The sequence below is a fragment of the Colias eurytheme genome, chromosome 1 (genome assembly GCF_061535395.1).
Source record: "Colias eurytheme isolate Ceu_HAF_F1 chromosome 1, ilColEury1 Martin Lab GWU primary, whole genome shotgun sequence".
In the NCBI taxonomy this organism is placed as follows: domain Eukaryota; kingdom Metazoa; phylum Arthropoda; class Insecta; order Lepidoptera; family Pieridae; genus Colias; species Colias eurytheme.
Genome location: NC_142980.1, coordinates 15167061 through 15188486, shown reverse-complemented (window position 1 = coordinate 15188486; position 21426 = coordinate 15167061). Strand labels below are relative to the sequence as shown.

Below are 21426 nucleotides of genomic sequence, written 5' to 3'. Positions count from 1 at the left end.
GTCAAGTATTTACGGATGAAATGGTTATAATTTGACAAGTATGTATGATAATTAAATGACTATGTCATTTCAAATGTACATATTAATTGTACTCACAAAATAATTAGGTACAAAAAAATATAACAGATAAATCCAACAATATTCAGAATGGTTAATGACTGTTTTTTCTTCGTTACATTTTGCTAGACTACTAAAATAAAATATTAATATAGGAACTTCATTTTATATTTATATAACTCTCGTAACATCCCTTGTTAGTGTATAGCATTGCTCGTTAGGGATTTTCTTAGTAAATACGGAGGATTCTAAAGACTTGCTATTTTTGATTACACAATGAACGTAGGTACAACAAACAAAAAATATTATATCTTTAATGCTTCTAGTCTCCTAATAACGAAGATTTTTAATCTTATTTATAAAATTTATTAGGTTAAATTTTAGATCTCTTTATAAATTTGTAATTGTTGTTTATATTACAATAAAATTTGTAGAGCTCTATCTACTCTAATGTTATACTTGATATTTATGTGCTCTAATTATGTCTTAAAATTAATAATTAATTTGTACAAGAAGAGAGTATAAGAAAAATTAAACCATTAGTGTGCCTACCGAATCTTAATAAACAAGATACAGTTTACAAATTCATAAAAATAAAACATATAATATAATTACAGACAGAAAGAAACCATTAATTCCAACACACACATGAATAGCATTGTAAATTATAAATAATAGGTAATAGAAAACATAAATATACTACATAAATAAACATAATTACAAGTCCATCATATAATATTTTCAGAAGCGAACATCTAACACAACCTCTACAACAGTTTATAACTACTGCACCATCAGAAACATTATCATAACCACTCCTTCATGCTACTTATACTTTACCATACATATTCCACTCAAAGTATTTTAAACAACTTGTAACACCATAATTCGATGTAAACCAATCGCTTATGACAATCTTAGTAAAGCCTTGCCCTTGCATACTATGATAGTTAAATAATAGGATTGTTAGACTATGGCTAGGTTCAATTCAACCCAATTGGATTAGCACTTTAGAAGCCCTGGAGATCTAACATCATGTTACACGAACATGGGGTATTCATTAGTCTTTGGTTATTCGTTTATCTTGTAAATGGAGTTTTGTTCGTGGTTAAGACATGTTGGTTGCAAAATCAATTAGTGGTATTCTTTCATAGATTATATTTGTTCATAGTGCACAGACCAAGACGCATATATATGTGTTTCGGTTTTAGCACCACGAAAACTGCAGTAGATTTTGTTTTCCCATGATGTTTGTCTTCACTGATAAGACTGGAGGTCATAAATTGAAAAAAACACATTTTTTTCATGATGGTAATACATTTTAATTACAATTACTAATTACTCCCATACATAAAACATCAGATAGCAATAACATATCTGTCCACCGTTAAAAAACATTGATAGCAAATAAAATATGGGCGGCCCCGACAAAATGCTGACACAGCATGCGGCAGCGTGATATATTGTAACGAATGCTCTGATATAAAATGCATACTCCAGAAAATTGTTTACTTCAACGGGATTCTTTAACAAAATACATTGCATCAATTTATTAGATATTGTGCTGAGGCTCTCGCTATTTTCTGCTTGTTATCTTTCTGCTGAAAAGCATAAATCGTTTGAGCTTAATAGATTGTTGATTTTTACAAAATGGCGGATTAATTAAGTATAATTTAAACGGCTTTTGTGCTGTTTTTATGTGGATATTTGTGTGGATTTACTAAGATGAATTTGTTTATAGAAAACATATTTTTATTATGGTCATATGATTTAAAAATACGTATTATACAATCGATTGAAAAGAGTTACAATCTGTTAAAACGAAAATTTCTCACTTGAACCTTATGTTTACGCATTGATTTTGATGTGAAACTTCTTTAGGCACATTGAGAGTAAAATTTCAACGTCGCGTCATGGCATTACCGTCACGTCATGCAGTATGGCGACGATTTCGGAATCTTTGTATGTTGTCAAAGAATTTCACTTCTGACACGTGTGCTCGGCACACGCTCTTTTTTACGTTACGTTTTCAATACGATTCGATACGATAAATTACTTAAATCATCTTTTAATGAATTTTACGACATATTCATCGAATTAAATTGATATTGCAATGGCTAGTAACAATATAAGCACATGATAAATGCAGCTAACGAAAGTGCCGATGTAACGTACTCTAATGTTGTGCTCTTCCGAGTGACAATTTAGTGCTGTCGTCGGTTGGAACAAGATAATATTAACTATGTACACATATATATATAATATAGAAGTAGTAATTTGTAAAGCATAGCAGTTTATATTGGAAAGGACCGGTAGACGAAATTTCATCTACGATGCATTGAAACGTATAAAATTATTGCTTATATAGATGTAAAACATACCTATGTATTACATTAATTGTTTTGTGGCAAATAGTCTTTTTTATTATTAACGCACTGTGAAAGTGTGTTTCAGTTTCTTCTATACAAATATTATAAAGAGGAAAGGTTTGATTTTTTGTTTGTTTGTTTGTATGAATTGAATAGGCTCCGAAACTACTTGGCAGATTTGAAAAATTCTTTCACTGTTGGAAAGCTACATCATTTCTGAGTGACATAGGTTAGGTTTTATCCCGGAAATCCCACGGGAACGGGAACTATGCGGGTTTTTTTTTGAAAACGCGGGCGAAGCCGCAGGCGGAAAGCTAGTTTTCAATAATTGGTTTATGACATTGGGCAAATTATAGTCTACTTTTTAACTCGGATTTATTTATTATTAAATATGCATTGTGAAAGTGTGTTAGTTTATTTTTCAATAATTGGTTATGACATTGTGCAAATTATAGACTACTTTTTACATCGGAGTTTTTTAGTAAACAAATCAAATTGTACACAAATATCATGAATATGTTAATTGTTATGCAGGCGCGTAGCTACCGCCGTATCTGCCGTATCAATTATACGGGGCCCCCGCGCCAAGGGGGCCCCCAACGTGCGTAAGCAAAAATTACTAAAAACTTCCCAAATTTCCCAAAGTAAAAAAAAACAATTTTCTGGCCTCCTGTGTGTATATTTAATTTGAATTGTTTGTAAAAATTTTGGAATAAGCGACAGATAGATAATTATGATGAATAAATATTTCTTTTAATTTTATGCAAACATTTTTCTTTCTTTTGTGAGAAATCTTTACCTTTCCTAAAGGCGCCCAAAAAAATTTTCATACGGGGCCCCGCCAAGGCACGCTACGCTTCTGTCGTTATGTAACATATTTGGTATATTATTTTATGTGCATGTCGATCTTCTATGTTATTCACGTCGTATCTAAGCCTGTTTTGAAATCTATCGCTACTTGAATGCACTATATAGATTATCTATTATCCAGAGAATGTGGAATATATGTTTGCTATATACAAGATGTCGCTCATAAAATAATACATACATTATGAACATCCAAACTGATACTTAAATAACAATGCCTATTATATTTCGAAGAATGTAATATTTAATATAAAACAAACATGTTTTTTTGTTACTTACACATTGAATTAATTTGTCGTATTAATGACCTATAATATAATAAAGACTGATAATATATTATATAATTCTTATAAAGAAACGAATTCGCTCGTCTTTTTTCCTCAGTACGGAAGGCAGATACAGAAAAGAGCCCTCAAGAAGCTCACAGATTAAAAATATTCATTAGCAAGTAAAAAGTTTTCATTCGATCTTGAATAGAAAACGTATCGTATTGTTACTTTTACTTCTGATGAGTTTACTAACGTATTACGAGTTTCTCTTATACAAATATTACATTGATTAAGTTTGGAAGTTTGTGTCTTTTACATGTTATTTCATCTCTGAAAGAAAGTTTTTAGTTCTAATTATTGTTTCTAAATAACAAACAGTGATTGGCTTACAAGTTGATTAAAACATTATTATTTATTATACTTATGTTCAACGTAATAAGCTTATTTTGTGAAACGACGTCAAAAGTATTTATAGTTGATTAAAAAACATAATATTTTGCTCCAGGTGAAAGCTTAAACTACAAAACAACGATTATAGAGCTCTTTGTACTTTGCTGAAATTCTTGAAAATTTATAATAACATTATAGTCATGCAGCTTTAAGGATTTTACAATATTTTTAATAACGCGAGATTGAAGAAGGCGTCGATTTTGGTATCTTTGAATGTGGCCAAAGAAATCTCACTTCTGCTACGTGTGCTCGGCACACACGCTCTTTTTTATAACATTTGAAAGTTTAATATATTTTTTTCTGTAGGCCCCCAGATTACAAATTTTGTTATTTTTTTTATGGACTGAGTGTTTTGTTATGGACTGTGAGACAATTTTAATATTACCTCAAATTTATACAATTCTATTTAAAAATAATATCTTTATAGCTCTTATATTAAAACTCATTGAACGCCACTTTAAAAGTTCGAACTTTTAATTAATTTATGTACCTAGATGTATCGAATACTTTCAGTTTCTACTTTTTATTGGAATTAAAATATTATTTTAGATAAATTAATTTTAATTTAAAATTGTTATTAATGATAATTTCCTAAAATTACGTGAATAAAACTGTTCAATTACTTAGGACTAGACAATCCCAAACCATGCCAATTATGTATTTTGAAAACTAGCTTGATAAAAAATTTACACATCAACACCCAATTCTTCTCACACAATCTTTTCCCATATTGGATTGAACCACCCTCTACCTCCTAATTAGGACCTAATACCTCCTTCTCTTTACCTTCAGACAGTCAAGATATGCGAATTCAATAAACCACCAGTATTTACTTGTGCATTTTAAAGTTGGGAGCTATCCATTCCCATTAGCCTTTACAGATGTAGTTTCAAATAAACTTGGAATAAATTTTTAATCAGATCTCTTTTACTTCCACGTCGAGTTAAGATCAAATTGCTTTGATTCGTAGTTAGTTTGTGTGTACTTTTTATAATTGGATGTTTTTACATCGTGAGTCTGTGATATTAATTTAAAAATATTGCAATTATAATGGCATATAGCTTACGTATACCTTAAAGTATAATCTTCTTATATATAAAAATGAATCGCAAAATGTGTTGGTAAGCGCATAACTCGAGAACGGCTGAACCGATTTCGATAATTCTTTTTTTATTATATTCCTTGAAGTACGAGGATGGTTCTTATGTAGAGAAAACGTAAATATGTACCACGGGCGAAGCCGGGGCGGACCGCTAGTACTTACTATAAATAGGATTCTATTATGCTTGTCTAGGTAGTAATAAATGAAGCGTATTTTAACGAAAAAGAAGCAATTTTAGCATTAATAAATATCTCCATGCTAAGTGTCATCAAAATCAGCTAATTGGTTTCGTTATGAGAGCGTAACAGAAACGTCAGTTTTTTAATTAAAACACTGTATTTGTTATGTAAATGACTACATTTCAAGCAGAAATCACTAAACCTTTTCAATTAATACTCTATAAGTTACATAAATGCCTATATTCAATACTTAGTATACCGTTTTAATGATTACTTTAATACATACTAGCTTTCCGCCCGCGGCTTCGCTCGCTTTGTATAAAACCTAATAATTTATATACTAAAACCTTCTTTGAAAATCGCTCTATTTAAAAAAAAACATATCAAAATCCGTTGCGTAGTTTTAAAGATTTACGCGTACAAAGGTATATAGGGACAGAAAAAGCGACTTTGTTTTATACTATGTAGATAAATGACTATATTTCAAGCAGAAATCCTAAATATACGATCACATATTAGCAAGGCAATATATGTTAACAGTGTGGTAGAATTAGGTGTCTGGAGACCGATACCAATAATCACTTCCTACGAATTCCCTCTTAATTGAACTTGTCAACAATTCTATAATTGTCCGGAACTATTACGAGCTAGCCGTATTGTCTGAAAATTACACACTTGATTTCTTATTACGTAAGATATTAAATACATCGTCTAGTAAGTAACTTTTTTTATTTCTTTTGTTTACAATGTTTTAAATTTAAGCAGGATGCAATCAAGAAACTAATATCGTAAATTTAAGTTTCAATGGAAGATAAATTTTGGAAAGAAATAGAGTTTAAGATAGGTCGACAAAAATGGCTAAAATCGGGTCATTTTTGAACTCTCATAATCATAAACAAACACGATTATAAAGGCAAAATTCGCTTATTTCACGTATAAAAATTGCCTCTCATGACAAAAGAAGGCATGTCCTTATAATTAAGATTCGATTCAATGATATTATCTGTACAAGTAAGTTTACTGTGTAATAAATTAATTTTAAAACAAAGGCTGGGATTGCTATGCATTCAGAAACAGGCTTTAGCCAGGACGTCTGCTCGAACAGATACCAGACAACTGAAATGGCAGAGGTTTTATATGTTAATTTAAAATTATTCCGTTTATAATGTAAATTGTATCAGAGAGATTCTCTTGGATTCGAGTTAATTGTTAATATTCGTGATGTATATTGCGTCTGACGTGGCTTTATAGTTTTGTATTTAATAATGAGTTGCATACATTGTTGTTTTTATATTATCTGCTATTTTTAAGTCGAAGATTTATATTCTAGGGAATTTTTCTTGAGTAACAATAAAGATATTTCGATAATGGTTTATTACAACGAATAACCTTTAAAATATATATAAAATAAAATTGTAAACATAATAGAGAGTTTAATAATCAATAAATTAGAATTAAGCTATAAATGCATTAATTTCAACAAAATTTGTTCTATTTCAAAATCTGGTGAAGGTGTTCAGTTAAAATACACATTCAAAGTCAGTCGTTAAATGTTATTGACCGTATACAAGTGACCTTTACATTATGGTAACCAAAATACAACATTAAAGTTTATACCCTTTTTAGACGGTTACACCGTTAGCAGTTGATAATTGTAATATTTTTATAATGAATAGAATATAATAATAGATTTTCGTATTTATTGAAATAAAACTCGAATTAAAAATAAAGGTTTCTTATAAAGTTGATTTTAATATTGGTAAAAAAAAACTTAAATCATAAAAAATAATTGCTTTACATTTTAAAATAATTTTTCACCTTTTATATTTTTATATTTACAATATAGCGGACAAAAATCTAATCAAATAAAAAGGCATCCATGTATCTAACGTGTGACAACCCTATCGTATATTAGGGTAGGTTAGATTGAAAGTAAATCCGTTCAGAAAGATCTATTGAGAGTTTGGGTTCTAGGAAATAGTGATTGGTATGGAACTTATGTACAGGTACCTAGCGGAATAGATATTTTGTACAACCCTAGTTCAAACGCTATTATAAATAAAGACTTGAAGAAAATTGCCTCATTATATGACACGCTTTAGAAAACTCGATAATGATTAAAGTATAGTCAGATAGAAAACAATTTTTTTTTAATGTGAAAATATAATAATTAACTGTTGCGTAAATATGCATCTCTTCACTCACTTCACTTACTGTGAAATAATTAATAACTTATTAAATGAGAATCATTTATCCTATGTTCCAAAACGAAATCAGTATTTGCATACTTATAAAAACTTTAGAATATCTGTGAAACTCCAAACGCGATCTAAAATGTTAGCTTTATTCCTTTTCTGTTATACAAAGATAAAAATAAATAAGATATGGTTTGAGGCAGAGTTTTCTTTAAATACCCACATAATATTAAATACAGGGAAGATTGAACTCCTTTGTGACGCTTATAAAAGAAGCCTTAACACTGCATCAGCTATATCCTTTACAATGAAACCGTTTCAAACACATCTTCATCATTACGTTTGATTATCAAAGAGATTTAATTAATCTTAAGACTCTTTGTGGATCGCGGCTAGTGAAATCTCGCTTCTATTTGCTGAATTCCTTATAATTGACATTCGACTTCTAAGATTTATGTTCGCATTAAAAGTTGGTTATATTCATTCCTCAGTAAAAATAACAATTATTTTAGATTTAATTGGCGATAAAATTCACACATTAATGTACATTGTACGTACGATAAGGTAAACTCTTCCTCAAACCATCTAATAGGTAACTCTTAAAACCAACAGTTGCGATGTAACCGCCTACGTAACCGTTACTTATGACAAGATACAATAAAACAATTGTGATGATCAAATGAAGGCGTCCAAAATCGAATTAGTTAAAGATTTAACGTAGCTTAGTTAGCAGAGTTAGTTGTAGCTATGATGTGCGCGGCGGTGGGCTGCGTGGTTAGGGTATAGCGAGATGGCGGCGGTCGCCGGCTTGTATGGACTGGGCGATGAGCAGCGCGCCAGGCACCGGCGAGGCCAGGCCAACGCGGAGCGCTCGGAGTCCCGGGACGATAACACCGAGGCGTAAGTATTTTGTACTTATACTAAGCATGAATCTACATCTGATCACATGTTATATCCGTCATTGTTATAGTTGCTGAAGGCAGTAAGACAAGATGTTGCTGCTAAATACGTTAATAAGATGATAGATAAAGGTGACAGGCAAGAGGATATTTGTGTCTATAGCTGCTGAAGTTTATAATATATTTTTCAGCCGAATTTCGCTCTGCCAAAGTTTTGGTTGGTGTGCGTTTTGCCCACGATAACGCAAGCTAGATCTAATCTTACTGAAATACAACTAGTCATCAATCATTGCTCGTCAGTATAATCATTTTTTGATTTAATATTAACTCCATTCGTTTGGTCAATTACCTAATAGGTACAATACATTTTATTTAAATGAAAAGATACATGTACAACCTTTTCTTTTTGTTTCTGAAAATAATACTAAGAAAATATTACACATAATCAATATTTATAAGAACAAATATTCGATCGAATACACTAGATATGGTACGTGCTTCCAAAAAGCAGGTCAAGAAATCAGACCGCACAATAGCTATCTATGAATTTAAATCAGTAATTTTAAATTTCAAGGCATTCTGTGTTGAAGCAATTTTTGAAATGCCCTGTATAGTGTATACGTGAAAAATAGAGGGTATTCATACGTGTAAACATTAGATTTATCAGCTCGAAAGCTCATATATGAAGCTCTTTTCTTGATATATTTTGTAAGTATAATTTGTTTTTACATTAATAAAAATAATATAACCCTTTGTGAACCTCCTTTTTCATCGTACAATCGTTGTATGGCCCAGGGAGACAGGCTATGCCTAGTGCGGGGTCCGCTGTCGAAATCTGTACTTATTTTAATAACCTTCCTTTTGGCAAATAAATATAATTTTATTTTTATTTTATTTAAATATAACTATATTTTCAAAAATGATTAAAAATTTTAATAAATAGCGAAGTATTACGTCAAGAGCTTCGAGTAGTTAACCAATTAATTATTATTTGCAAAAAAAAATTGTTTTATGAAATTAATATACCAAAATAAATAAAATAACAATAATTTTTTACAAAGTTAATTGTGTACATCAAAATGAATATCAAATAAACACAATGTGAATTTTCAGCAAAACCGAATACAGTTTCTAATCCATCGCAAGTGCAGTGGAATGAAAGATCTGACACGACCTCAAAGCCAAAGCTCAGAAACGATAGCTCTACGTCCAATACCCATAAACTCCGTATACATGACATATAACACATAGTGTAACATATTATATGAAGCAGTGGCTCAGTGGTGCTTGGACTTTCACAAAAAGGCGAACAAGAAATAAATATAATAGATTTTCGATTCATCTGCGCATTATACTGATCACTGCTTGAAACGATGAAAAAACATCTTGATGAAACGGTAATGCGCAAAAATTAAATCTTAAATAACATATTGTGATATTAGTAACATTCAACAATAACAACAAACAACATAAATTCTTATGTGCTCATAAATTAAACAAAAGCTAATATTACGTCGATAACGACTACACCTTTTTCTGTATGAATTAAACAAAAAATGAATTTCAATCCAATACAATTAGTTAACTATATCCAAATGCACATAGTGCAGTAGCATCTTAACCATAAAAGCAGAACAGCGTAAAGCCAGTATTAACATAATGCATATGGCTTGCAATCACCCAAGTGACATCCACACCGCGGAACACATGTCATGTCACGTAACACCATGTTATACCACCTGCAGAGTGCTATTGACGGGTAATGTAGCTTCTATCTTCGATTTATAAGATTTTTACCACTTTTACCTTATATTTTATCTTCCTCTTTGTTCTTAATTGTTTTGTTTTTACTCATCAGTTCTTAATTTTCCTTCCTTTCATTTTAAGGGTTTAATTAATGGGAAAGAATTTTCATTTTATTTCAAAATATTAAGTAGATAACACTGTTTCATCAAATTTTAATAGCCCGATGTTTTTTGGCATATTTATTAAAGTCTTCCTCAAACCAACAGCGGTATTTTGTACAAAATTTACCAAAAAGTTCCAATAGAATGAGGAAAACTTCCCGCTCGTTCGAATCGTGTTCAAGTTGTAACATACACTTAATACTCTTTATACGAACACGTACATTTAAAATCAATGTCAGATATACGCCACAAAAATGTTGGTCTTTTTAAATATTCACTTACTCGCAAATTCTACTGCGCTTGTGAAGATTTTATGAATGTCTTGGAGATTGTGAAAATACTCAAAATTAAGATGAAGATATCGACTTCTTATCCTATAACATAAAAAGTGAATACTTCTCTATTATTTCAAATTAAATGATTACCATGCTCATTACTAAGTTGATATTAAAATATGTAGATAATAAATTATGTATAGATTAAAAAAATAAGAATCAGCATCACATTTAAGCAGCAAAAGTAACATGTCAGTTAAAAATATATGCATAAAATAGTCATGGCTCCCTATAAAATAAGCTTTTATAACTAACTAGCGGTCCGCCCCGGCTTCGCCCGTGGTACATATTTACGTTTTCTCTACATAAAAACCATCCTCATACTTCAAGGAATATAATAAAAAAAGAATTATCGAAATCGGTTCAGCCGTTCTCGAGTTATGCGCTTACCAACACATTTTGCGATTCATTTTTATATATAAGAAGATGATAAATAAAACTAAATGTAAATGAATAAAATTATTAAAACATCGGTGCATATTTTTATTTAATATTCTTCTTTTGACATTGAATTGTAGATTGCAATGCTCTATTCATAATATTTGAAAAGAAACAAATGCACTGGCTTTTGGTTCATAATTAAAAGAACAAAATGAATAATATTTCACAATTAGACATCCAAGGTTTTACAACGGATTTAAAACGATTTTAAATCGTAGTGCTAATAATATAATATTATGCTAAAGCATTCTTACTTAATGACCGCATTGATATGTGTTAAAAATATACATAAATCATTTTAGTGAACATTATCTAAAGTAATTAAACACACACTTCACTTCTACTACTCACTTACTTACTTACTCGAGGTAATTAATTTAAGAGATTAAAGATGAAATATTCGCTCACGTGCATTTCTGACTTCACGATACAGAAGTCTTCCTGTATAAGATTTCCATCCCCTATTTAACCCTCATCAAACATTATAATTACATAATATTTATTTGTAATCTAAGTTATTTATATAATGTAGAATTTGTAGTTATCTCTTTAAAACAACAATTATATATTATAAAAATATGTTTTGCATAAGACCAATAAGCATAATATGATATCAGTGATGATTTAAATTAATAAATACTTACTTAAAAAGTAGCCTATCACCTAGAACGAATCTATGCTATTCATTAAAATCAGTTAACCCGTTTGTGACATCGAAATATATATTAGTACTCTCGTGTTTATAACATTTGTAGAGACTTTTTTATTAGTGTTTGTGTTTCACAGAATTCTTTATAATTGTCCGAAGTTGTAGAAACTAAATGAGTCATATTGTAAATGATTTAATATTAAAATTATATCACGTCTTGTTGAGTCACAATAAAGTGGGACATAGAACGCTAGGGGGTCATGTCACCCTCATAGTTTTGGTTAAAAGAATCTGTACTAATATTATTACGCTGAAGAGTTTGTTTGTTTGTTTGTTTGAACGCGCTAATCTCGGGAACTACTGGTCCGATTTGAAAAATTAGGTAGCCCATTTATCGAGGAAAGCTATAGGCTATATTATATATACCATCACGCTAAGACTAACAGGAGCGGAGCACTGCGGGTGAAACCGCGGAGCACAGCTAGTAATATATACGTATAAATAATCTGAAATATTATAAGAACGCCATCTAGTCCTAAACTATTCAAAGTTAAAGTATGGGAAGTTGGGAACAGGGAAACTGATAACGAAGCGGCGCGTTCCAAACACAGTGGAGTTTTAGTCGGTAGAAATCTAACATACTCCGGATCCCTTCTATATTATGTGAGTTTCACCACTTAAAAAAGTCAGACCATTTTTTTGGTTTCAGACTTTTCTACCTTTACTTTTATAGTGCCTTCGCCAAATTTTCTTCAAGTTAGTACCTTATCGCGGAGGAGGATGTCAAAGCATTAAATTTTGGCCATAATTTTTCTTCTTTACATAATATATTTTAACTGTAATAATGTTTAAACAATATTTAATACCGTAAAATATACATACATATTTTATACGATTGCTTTGTTTATTGCCCTTTACCCTTACCAATACTTACTTCCCATAGATTTCAGACGTAAAAAAGGATAAATATTCGTGAAATTTGGCACACAGGTCTTGCCTGTCACGTGTAGATCTCTCTTCTGAAATAATTAAATTGCTAAACTTAGAAAGAACATGTTTCCTAATTTATACAAAATACTTCTATGAAATAATAATGAGTTAAATTGAGTTTATTTCAACAAAAATACATAATGAAGCATAAAACGGGCATAATATTATCTTTTTGTTATAAATAACAAAGTGAGCTTGAGTGAGTTAGCTCTGAATATTATTCAGTACTTTTTTAAAGAAATGTAAGAACGAGTTTTATGTTATAATTCAGAATATATATTGTAATTAGTTGCCCGTTTTCAGCTTGTTTTGAGGTCGTTTAAATTATCCTTATTTCTTTATTTTATTAATGTAGGTACCGAATTAATAAGTACCTTTGCAATATCAAAACATTTTTTCAATCCTATATTGAATATTCCATCACAGATAAACAACTCCTATTCCCAAAGGTACACGTACAGGACACAAAACAAACTAATTTAGCAGACAAACGTTCAATGCCAGAATGCAAATTCATTAGACGCTGCAGTACCCAGAGGCATGTGTCCCGAAACCCACGGCTACCCGCATATAACTAAAATTCAGTCTTTCTAATTAAAACTGAGACGTTTGGAAGTACTTATCGACCGTGGATTTCAGAGAACTATTCAAGATTTACACGTACTGTGTTCAGGCAACTTCTATGTGGGTCACAGATTTTGATCGGCTAATGATAAATTCGAGCGATTAGGGAATGTAAAGTTTTCATTTTAATGTCGGTCTGTCTGAGATTCATTTAGATTTGAGCAAATATTATTTTAGAGTTACTCGTTTCACTATCAATTATTATTGGTAGTTCTCTAACGGTTAAAACCTCAGATTCCAATCAAAAATTCGAAAGACCGCGTATATACGAGTCGGCAAATAAATTGAAATTGATGTTTACTTTTTAACGAACGTACAGCAGATAACACTCCAACGGTGAATTAATATCTTGATGAAAACGATATTTCCGAAAAGTTTACCGATGGTATACCTACACCAGTTATTACATTAACTTGTCATTTATTCTTCTCTTATTATAAGAGGCGAATTTCTAAAATTTTCTTAGTGCTTACTACAAAAGCAAGTGAAACAGTTGTATGAATAATGCATCTGCCCCATGCCCGACTAGGGGACACGGGACTTCACTAAAAGTAAGCATTGTGCAAAATTTCAACTAGCCTATTAAACCCTACTAGTTTAAACTATGCATAAAATCTGTCCATATGTCAGTATGTTCATCCTCTTTAGGTACAAATTTAGATAAAACTGCTATCATTAAAAATAACTAAACTTACTTCGTTACCGAAAAGGCCACGTGTGCTTACTATTCACGCATCCTATCAAAAGCGGCCATCAGCTTAATTAAAGGCACTTTTTTACTTTTGTTTCAAGGAGTTCATTAAGTAGGCAGGTACAACCCACGTTTCATTAAACCAGCGATGTAAGAGAGGCTTTTCATAATACAATCAAGCAAAAAAATTTACTCGCCACATAATCGTATCTTTTGTATTCGAGCTCTTTTCAAATTCAAGCTTAACAGATATTTACCAAGGACTGTAAAATTCGCTTTAATTTCTGTTTGTGTTTTTGTATTGTTTTTGTGGCTGCAAAATGTAATTATCAGGTCGGAGAGCGTTTAATTATAATGAAAACCTATTTTGAAAGTGATATTAAGCTATTAAAATGTGCAATATAAATGCACCAAATAAATTGCTAAGTATGCTATTCTGTTACATCTATATTTCTACGTCTGTTTCACTTGGTTTCACTGGCATTTTCAGAAACTTTGGTAAATGAGCTGCTATAAATTCTACACTGCGTCAAGAACACGGAAAGTTTTTACAATATATTTCAGCGCCATCTGCCGGCGAGCGGCGGAACACTTATCAAAAGGCGTAGCGAGGATGCCGGCCGTTACAAAATCATATCTGTGCGCTACAGAGCGCGCTATAAATAAAACTTTACATGAATCCTGAAGTACAGCTGTTGTAACGTTACAGAGTTCAAGTGTTTAGATAGTTCGCCAAGATTCCGATAGATGGCGCTGATAGTTTCACTTACTTCCCGCTAGATGGCGCTGTGCGTCGCTTGCTCACTAGAGTGGAAATGACTGCAGTCCATTATGTTAGCGTAACATCGTATTCTCTGATAAAACGGCACAATACAAGACGTGTCTGCGGTTGGGAAAAAAGCGTGAAGACTTAATGAGAAATGCTTCAATTTTTATGCTAATAATATGTGACATTAAAATTTTTTACTTAAAATTTGCGATACATTCGTTTACTTATAATGTGCAGACACTATTGGTCACAAGTCAAAGACATAAACTTTGTATATTAATTATTATTATGTTAATTAATAAATTGAATTTAATACACATTGCAGACAAAACGTACGTAGGTACACTATATTGAGACACTTAAATATTTATTGCCATAATTAATAACATCATTTTGACGCAGTGTGAAGATGAAAGAGCCACTCGAGCTACGCACTACGCGCTATTCTATAATCCGGACTTTTATATTAAATTTTATCAAAAGTACAAAGTACAAAACGTTAAACGCATTCGTATATTAAACGTTTTAGATATTATTGGTATTATATTGGTAACAATCGAATTATTCTTAATATTTATTGAGATTTTTGTTCCTGGATTCACAGCTATTCATTCCAAATTTTGTCGTCATCAGCTGATTAGAGGCTTATCCACAGACATACGGACAGACTTTCACATTCATTATGTTCAATTTGCACTGAATAAATAACACTAACATCGTTGTTGTTAATTATAATCACTTTATACATAGGTACATGTTTATTACAACACTTCATCTCAAACATATTTTTATTGAAGCTATGAACAAAAGAAAGTACCTCTACCAACATCATTGTTATTTAGAAACAGTATCAATATCGAACGATTAAAGCGTTTGAAATGTAACACAAAATTACTGGGCCAATTAGACACAGCGTTTGATACCGATCCCGCCCACGCGAAATGCATTGATCTGAACCGAGCTTTCACCAATAAATGCTATTATTTCGTGAGAGCTTGATTTGGATATCACTGTTTTACACTTCTATATTGTATCTACTAATATTATAAAGACAAAATATTTTTGTTTGTTTGTTATGAGGTAAGTATGTTAAGTAGTCTAACAGTTTTAAAAATTATTTGACCATTTAAACCAAAAATTGTACTGAATGTTTATATATTATGTCGAGACGAACGGCAAGTGGTTAAATGAAAAAAAAAACTTTTAAAATTAAGTTCATATATTTGGTTTAAATATAGTTTATATAGTTAATATAAATAATGAACCACCAAATGTGTTGCAAATCGGATAGCTCAAAATATTTGGGATGGTTCAATGATTGCTTTTGTTTTTCAGACCAACTTTCACATGTTTCCATAAAAAACATAGAAAATTTAAGGATAGAAATATGTTTTATTTGAGTAGAATGAAATAGGCTCTAATGTTTGTAGAATTTGATCAAATTATTAATATTATTTCTGTGTTACTTATAGATGTGTATTGACACATACCCACTTATTTATTAATAATGAGATAATGCTTAAACAATAAATTTGTTTTACACTTTTTATTACTACGCCACTATTAGATATTAATTGCTATAAAAAATAAAAAAAAGACGGGTTGCACTGGGGGAGTGCCGGCAGAAGTGAAAACTTGATTATTAACGTTGAGCATGTTTGATATTTTGGAATGGTATCCGTCTTACGCTTTTTCGATCAGGTCACGTGTCCTGACGCGAGTTTAAGATTTTATACCCATTACAGAAAAAGTGCTCAACGCCGCTGAAGAAGTTTTCACTTCAAAAACTGAAAAAAACATTGTCCTTTTCGTAAACACAATGTTACTTGGTCCTCTAAATGAGGCATTTACAGATAACTATGTTCCCGCCCGCGCCTACGCCCGCGTAATGAAAATAAATTCACATGGGAATGAGATCTTTCACCGCGGTAATAAATAACCTATGTCACTCTCTAGTCTCCCAACTATCTCTAGGGACGAAAATCACATGGTATAAATCCGTTTCGGGATAAAAAGAAAAACAAACACCCGCGTATTTATAATATTAGTATGAATAATACGGAATCTATATACTAAAAAAGACGTGTGGCACTCGAGGACTGCCGCGGTAAAGCTATTGCATAGCATGCCTTCGAGCCACACCTCCGTGTTCGTTGGAGTGGGGAGCGTGAGGTATTTTCGTTACGGAATTTCTCGATTCGGTCCCCGCGCTCAGGGCCCGCGATAGAAGCTATGTAATAGCTTAAAAAGCTGAAGAGATTTTTTGTTTGTTTTAACGCGCTTACCTCAGGAACTACGGGTCCAATTTGAAAAATTCTTTCAATGTTAGATAGCCCATTTATCGAGGGAGGCTATAGACTTTATATCATCACACTAAGACCAGCAAGAGCGGAGCATTGCGGGAAAAACCGCTGTACACAGCTAGTAATTCATAAACATTAAACTTTTAAAGTCTAGTTTATATTATTACATATAGAACTTCTACTTATTTGTTCAGTTCAGAATGCCCCGGATAAAAACCAAAATAGATATACCCTATGTCCTTCTCTTCAAAAGAATCTGGTGTCAAAAGAATTTTTTAAATCAGTCCACTACATTTTGAGTTCAAATAAATTCCCCGCTATAATATTAGTCTCTATTGGCCCGCTTATTGGCTATACTTTTGAGACAATTTCCTCAGCATCCGAAGGAAATGTGCCGGATAGGAATGCACCGAGCAATATCGTGATTGCTATATAATATTGCGGTTTATTGATGTCATACTCAATATTGATATGGCCAATATGTCCATCCGATTGAATTTGGACATAAATGGCGTGCTAAGATTTGATGGGCTCGTCCGATTGGCGTTAGTGTGATGGATTTTGTATTAAAACTAAGTATAGGCTGTATATTGCTGTATATCGTACAGGGTGTGCCGCTGTCGATATGTATGTATTTAGCGTATGTAAAATTATAAGTCCCATTAAGATAAGTACATCGACGGTTGGACACCCTACTTGTAGGAAAAACTGTGTTTTATTAATTTTCATATAAAATAATATGTAGATATCTGAAGTCGTTGTGAATATCTAATGTTCTTTATTATTTTATGAACTAAAGTGTCACTCAGACACCAACTTTCGAAACAAATAAATATTATGTACTCAAATATTACAAACAATTACAGGTATTTTATGACATGTGACGTGTGACATGCGTCGTACTTTCATAAAGTAAACATTAGTTTAGTCTTCAGAGAGAAGAATTATAATATATTTGCATATTTTTAAATAATATGAGCTTATACAATAACAAGAAAATTCTACAGTAACTCTAACAAATAATATTAAACATTATTAATAGTTGGAAATGGAAACCAATGCTATTACGTTTGCCAGTTCGCGATATAGTCTGTACTGCAATTTTGCAATTAACTACTGAAGTTACGCCAATTAACGTATTCAGATTGCTATCAGAACGTTTCATATTCACGTCTTATTATTATATTAATGTAATTGAAGTAATTATTTGGAAAATTGTTTGATAACGTTGGGAATGTCCCTTTGTTTTGTACACCTGTTTCACTTGTGATGTTACATTCAATTTTCTGTACCAGAAAGTAAATGATTAGCCTATTTGTGATTGTGTATTTGATAGTGTATTTGATAGAACTAGTCTTTTTTATCCTGAGATTGTAGAACGAGCCATCCTCACGATGTCAGGTTTACGATCGCACTATAGTTATAGTATAATTGACTGTAGTTACAGTATAATTGAGGTCATTAGATAACGTTCTTCTTAATTACACTCAAGAGAGTGGTCGAATTGATGATTAAAAAAAAACAAAAAATGCTTGCAAAAAAAGAAACTGCTTAAAAATAATTTCTGCTAACTGTACAAGATTCACTCATTTGACAAATACCTACTTGTATTAGGCACATCGCTGATCACAATATTTTCATGATAAATCTCAATTTATTACTAAAACCATACAAGTCAAACAAAGGTGACATAAAAAGCAAAAAATCCCGTTATTCCGTGATAAGTGACTACTATTTATGTCATCACGTTCAGAAGGCCAGCAAATTATGCAGGTTCACGGAACAGCTGAAGGTCTACGAAGCGAGCCGCTGTGAAACGTTATATGTAACAATACGTTTCACTAATGAACGCCTTGTTACAATAGCTGGTTACAATTTAGTGGCTTTATTTATTACTAGCTTTCCGCCTGCGGCTTCGCCCGCGTTTTCAAAGAAAAACCCGCATAGTTCCCGTTCCCGTGGGATTTCCGGGATAAAACCTAGCCTATGTTACTCGTGGATAATGTAGCTTTCGAATGGTGAAAGAATTTTTAAAATCGGTCCAGTAGTTTATGAGCCTATTCATTACAATCAAACAAACAAACAAACAAACAAAGTTTTCCTCTTTATAATATTAGTGTAGAAAATCATTTTTGACTGCGAACTTTTATAGTTTAATCGTAATTCTTTTTGTTCGTATCAATATCTATAGAATGGATAATTAATAGACTAATTAATATCATATTTTTATTGTTTCTGAATAATAAGATTACTATTAATAAGATTACTTGTTTATTACATAATATTATGCTACAATGTAATAATGCTATGTTAACCTTAAATAATATTCATTACTCAAATCATTTACGGTATTTCCTTAAAAAAAAAATAGCATTTTAATAACATAGAGCTATTGCATATATTCTATACCAATATAGTGATATTAGTAATTACATATTATAGCAAAGTTGCTATAAGCCTCGTGGTTTAATTAGCGACTTGGACCAAACCGCACAGCCTCGGCATCCGATTACGGCCTTAGGTTTTAACTAAGAACTTTTCTGACAAGCATTTCTTTAAATATTAAATTTGTAATATAAATAATTAAAAATGTACTTTATTAACTTATAAATATACTCTCTATACAAATTATTATAATATTTATACGCAGACTCTCTCAGTTTGATATTTTATCTTAAGGATGTTGAACAGATTTTTGCTTATATAACCATTAAAACTTACTTTAGCATACATTAAATAGACTTTTAAAATAGCTATTAGTAATTAAACGTGACACTTTATCATACAATGCATTTATAACAATAGTTATTTTCATTACACAACAAAGCAAGCGTAAAACACATTTTATTTATCTTATAATTTAACGCCATGACACGCCTCAGGATTGAACTACAAAAATGTATTTAATTTTACGAATAAAACTTAATTGGCTTCACAATAATCTCAATAACATCCAATTTGGGATGCATTTATTTAAATGTATGCATTAAAAGCCTTCATTTTATGCAATTAATCGTAACGGTACAAAATTTTACGTATTTATTTAAAACTAGCTGCTCCTTGCGGTTTCACCGCCGTTGCTCCACTCCTGTTGGTCGTAGCTTGATGATATATAGCCTATAGCCTTCCTCGATAAATGAGCTTTCTAACACCGAAAGAATTTTTTAAATCGGACCAGTAGTTCCCGAGATTAGCGCGTTCAAACAAACAAACAAACTCTTCAGCTTTATAATATTAGTATAGATGTAACTGAAATGAATTAGTGTTATTACTCGTACTTCCTACAGCCAAAGCTAAAGTTTACTCATTTTACTAAAACATGTTAAAAGTAGGTATACTTTCTTACATGCTTATGAATTCTGTTTGACAGGCTTTTGTTTTGAACACGCGTTTATCGTGAAATGGCAAGATATGTTCCCAGGAGAAAAGAGGACAATATGATAAATATCAAGGCTGTTATATATACTTAGGTATATAGTATGGATATATTCTTGCACGTGTAGATTGTGAACGAACGTTTGAAGTTATAGCGTATTTCATTGTAATTATAGGTGTATGTAATTGATTGTGTTGTAACCGTTTGACAACCAAGTGTTTTTTTTTGTTGGAAATAAAACCTAATGGAGCTTGTTTGTGCGCTAATCGACGTGGCTATATTGTTTGCTGGTGTACATTTACATGATTAAAGAGCAATGTACAAACACAATTATAATTTACTAGTTATTTTTAATCCATTACGGGTAATTTGAGCGTTATGTGTAATTACTCTGTATACATATACGTACATAATAAGCAAGGTCATAAAATAAATTTGTATAACTTGAAAATTATTTAGTATTAAAATCTACTTCTATTAATATAAATATATTCATTTTAAGTACTTCAATATTACCTCTTAGCTCAACTTTAAATTAAAAACGGTCTAGTCACCGTAGCGATCTACGCCGTGCTACGTCGTAGCACTCGCCTACGAAGCTACACGTTGAAATAGCTTTAAAAGGAAAAACTGTACAAAATAAATTACTTACAGACAGGATCCACTCTGAACACGGTTTTATTTGATTAAACCCACGTCTACACAGCTCGAGAGTATAGTTTGTTAGTGCTAACTTCAACTTAATAGTACTAACCTATTTGCACTCGGTGTTTGGATTTACTTGATTATGTTTGTTTTTTGTTATATATAATGTTAGTGAAATTTTATCCATTTTATAATTATTCCACTGTCCTATAATATAAATGTCTAATAGGGATTTTCCCTATTTGCAACATAATCTTTGTAAATTAAGACAAAATTAAGACTCAGGAAAAGTATGATTAATTTGGTATA

At 31.4% G+C, this 21426-nt stretch overlaps 1 protein-coding gene across 2 annotated transcripts in view; it reads left to right on the top strand.

The window, feature by feature from the left end:
• Positions 1–21426, top strand: part of Sh (Potassium voltage-gated channel protein Shaker) — a 153155-nt gene that overhangs the window by 62032 nt on the left and 69697 nt on the right. For both annotated transcript variants that reach the window (XM_090106140.1, XM_090106135.1), the window contains exon 2: positions 8101–8388. In XM_090106140.1, coding sequence (XP_089962266.1) covers positions 8279–8388 — 110 coding nt within the window. In that variant the 5' untranslated portion in view covers positions 8101–8278. The remainder of the gene's footprint in view (positions 1–8100; positions 8389–21426) is intronic.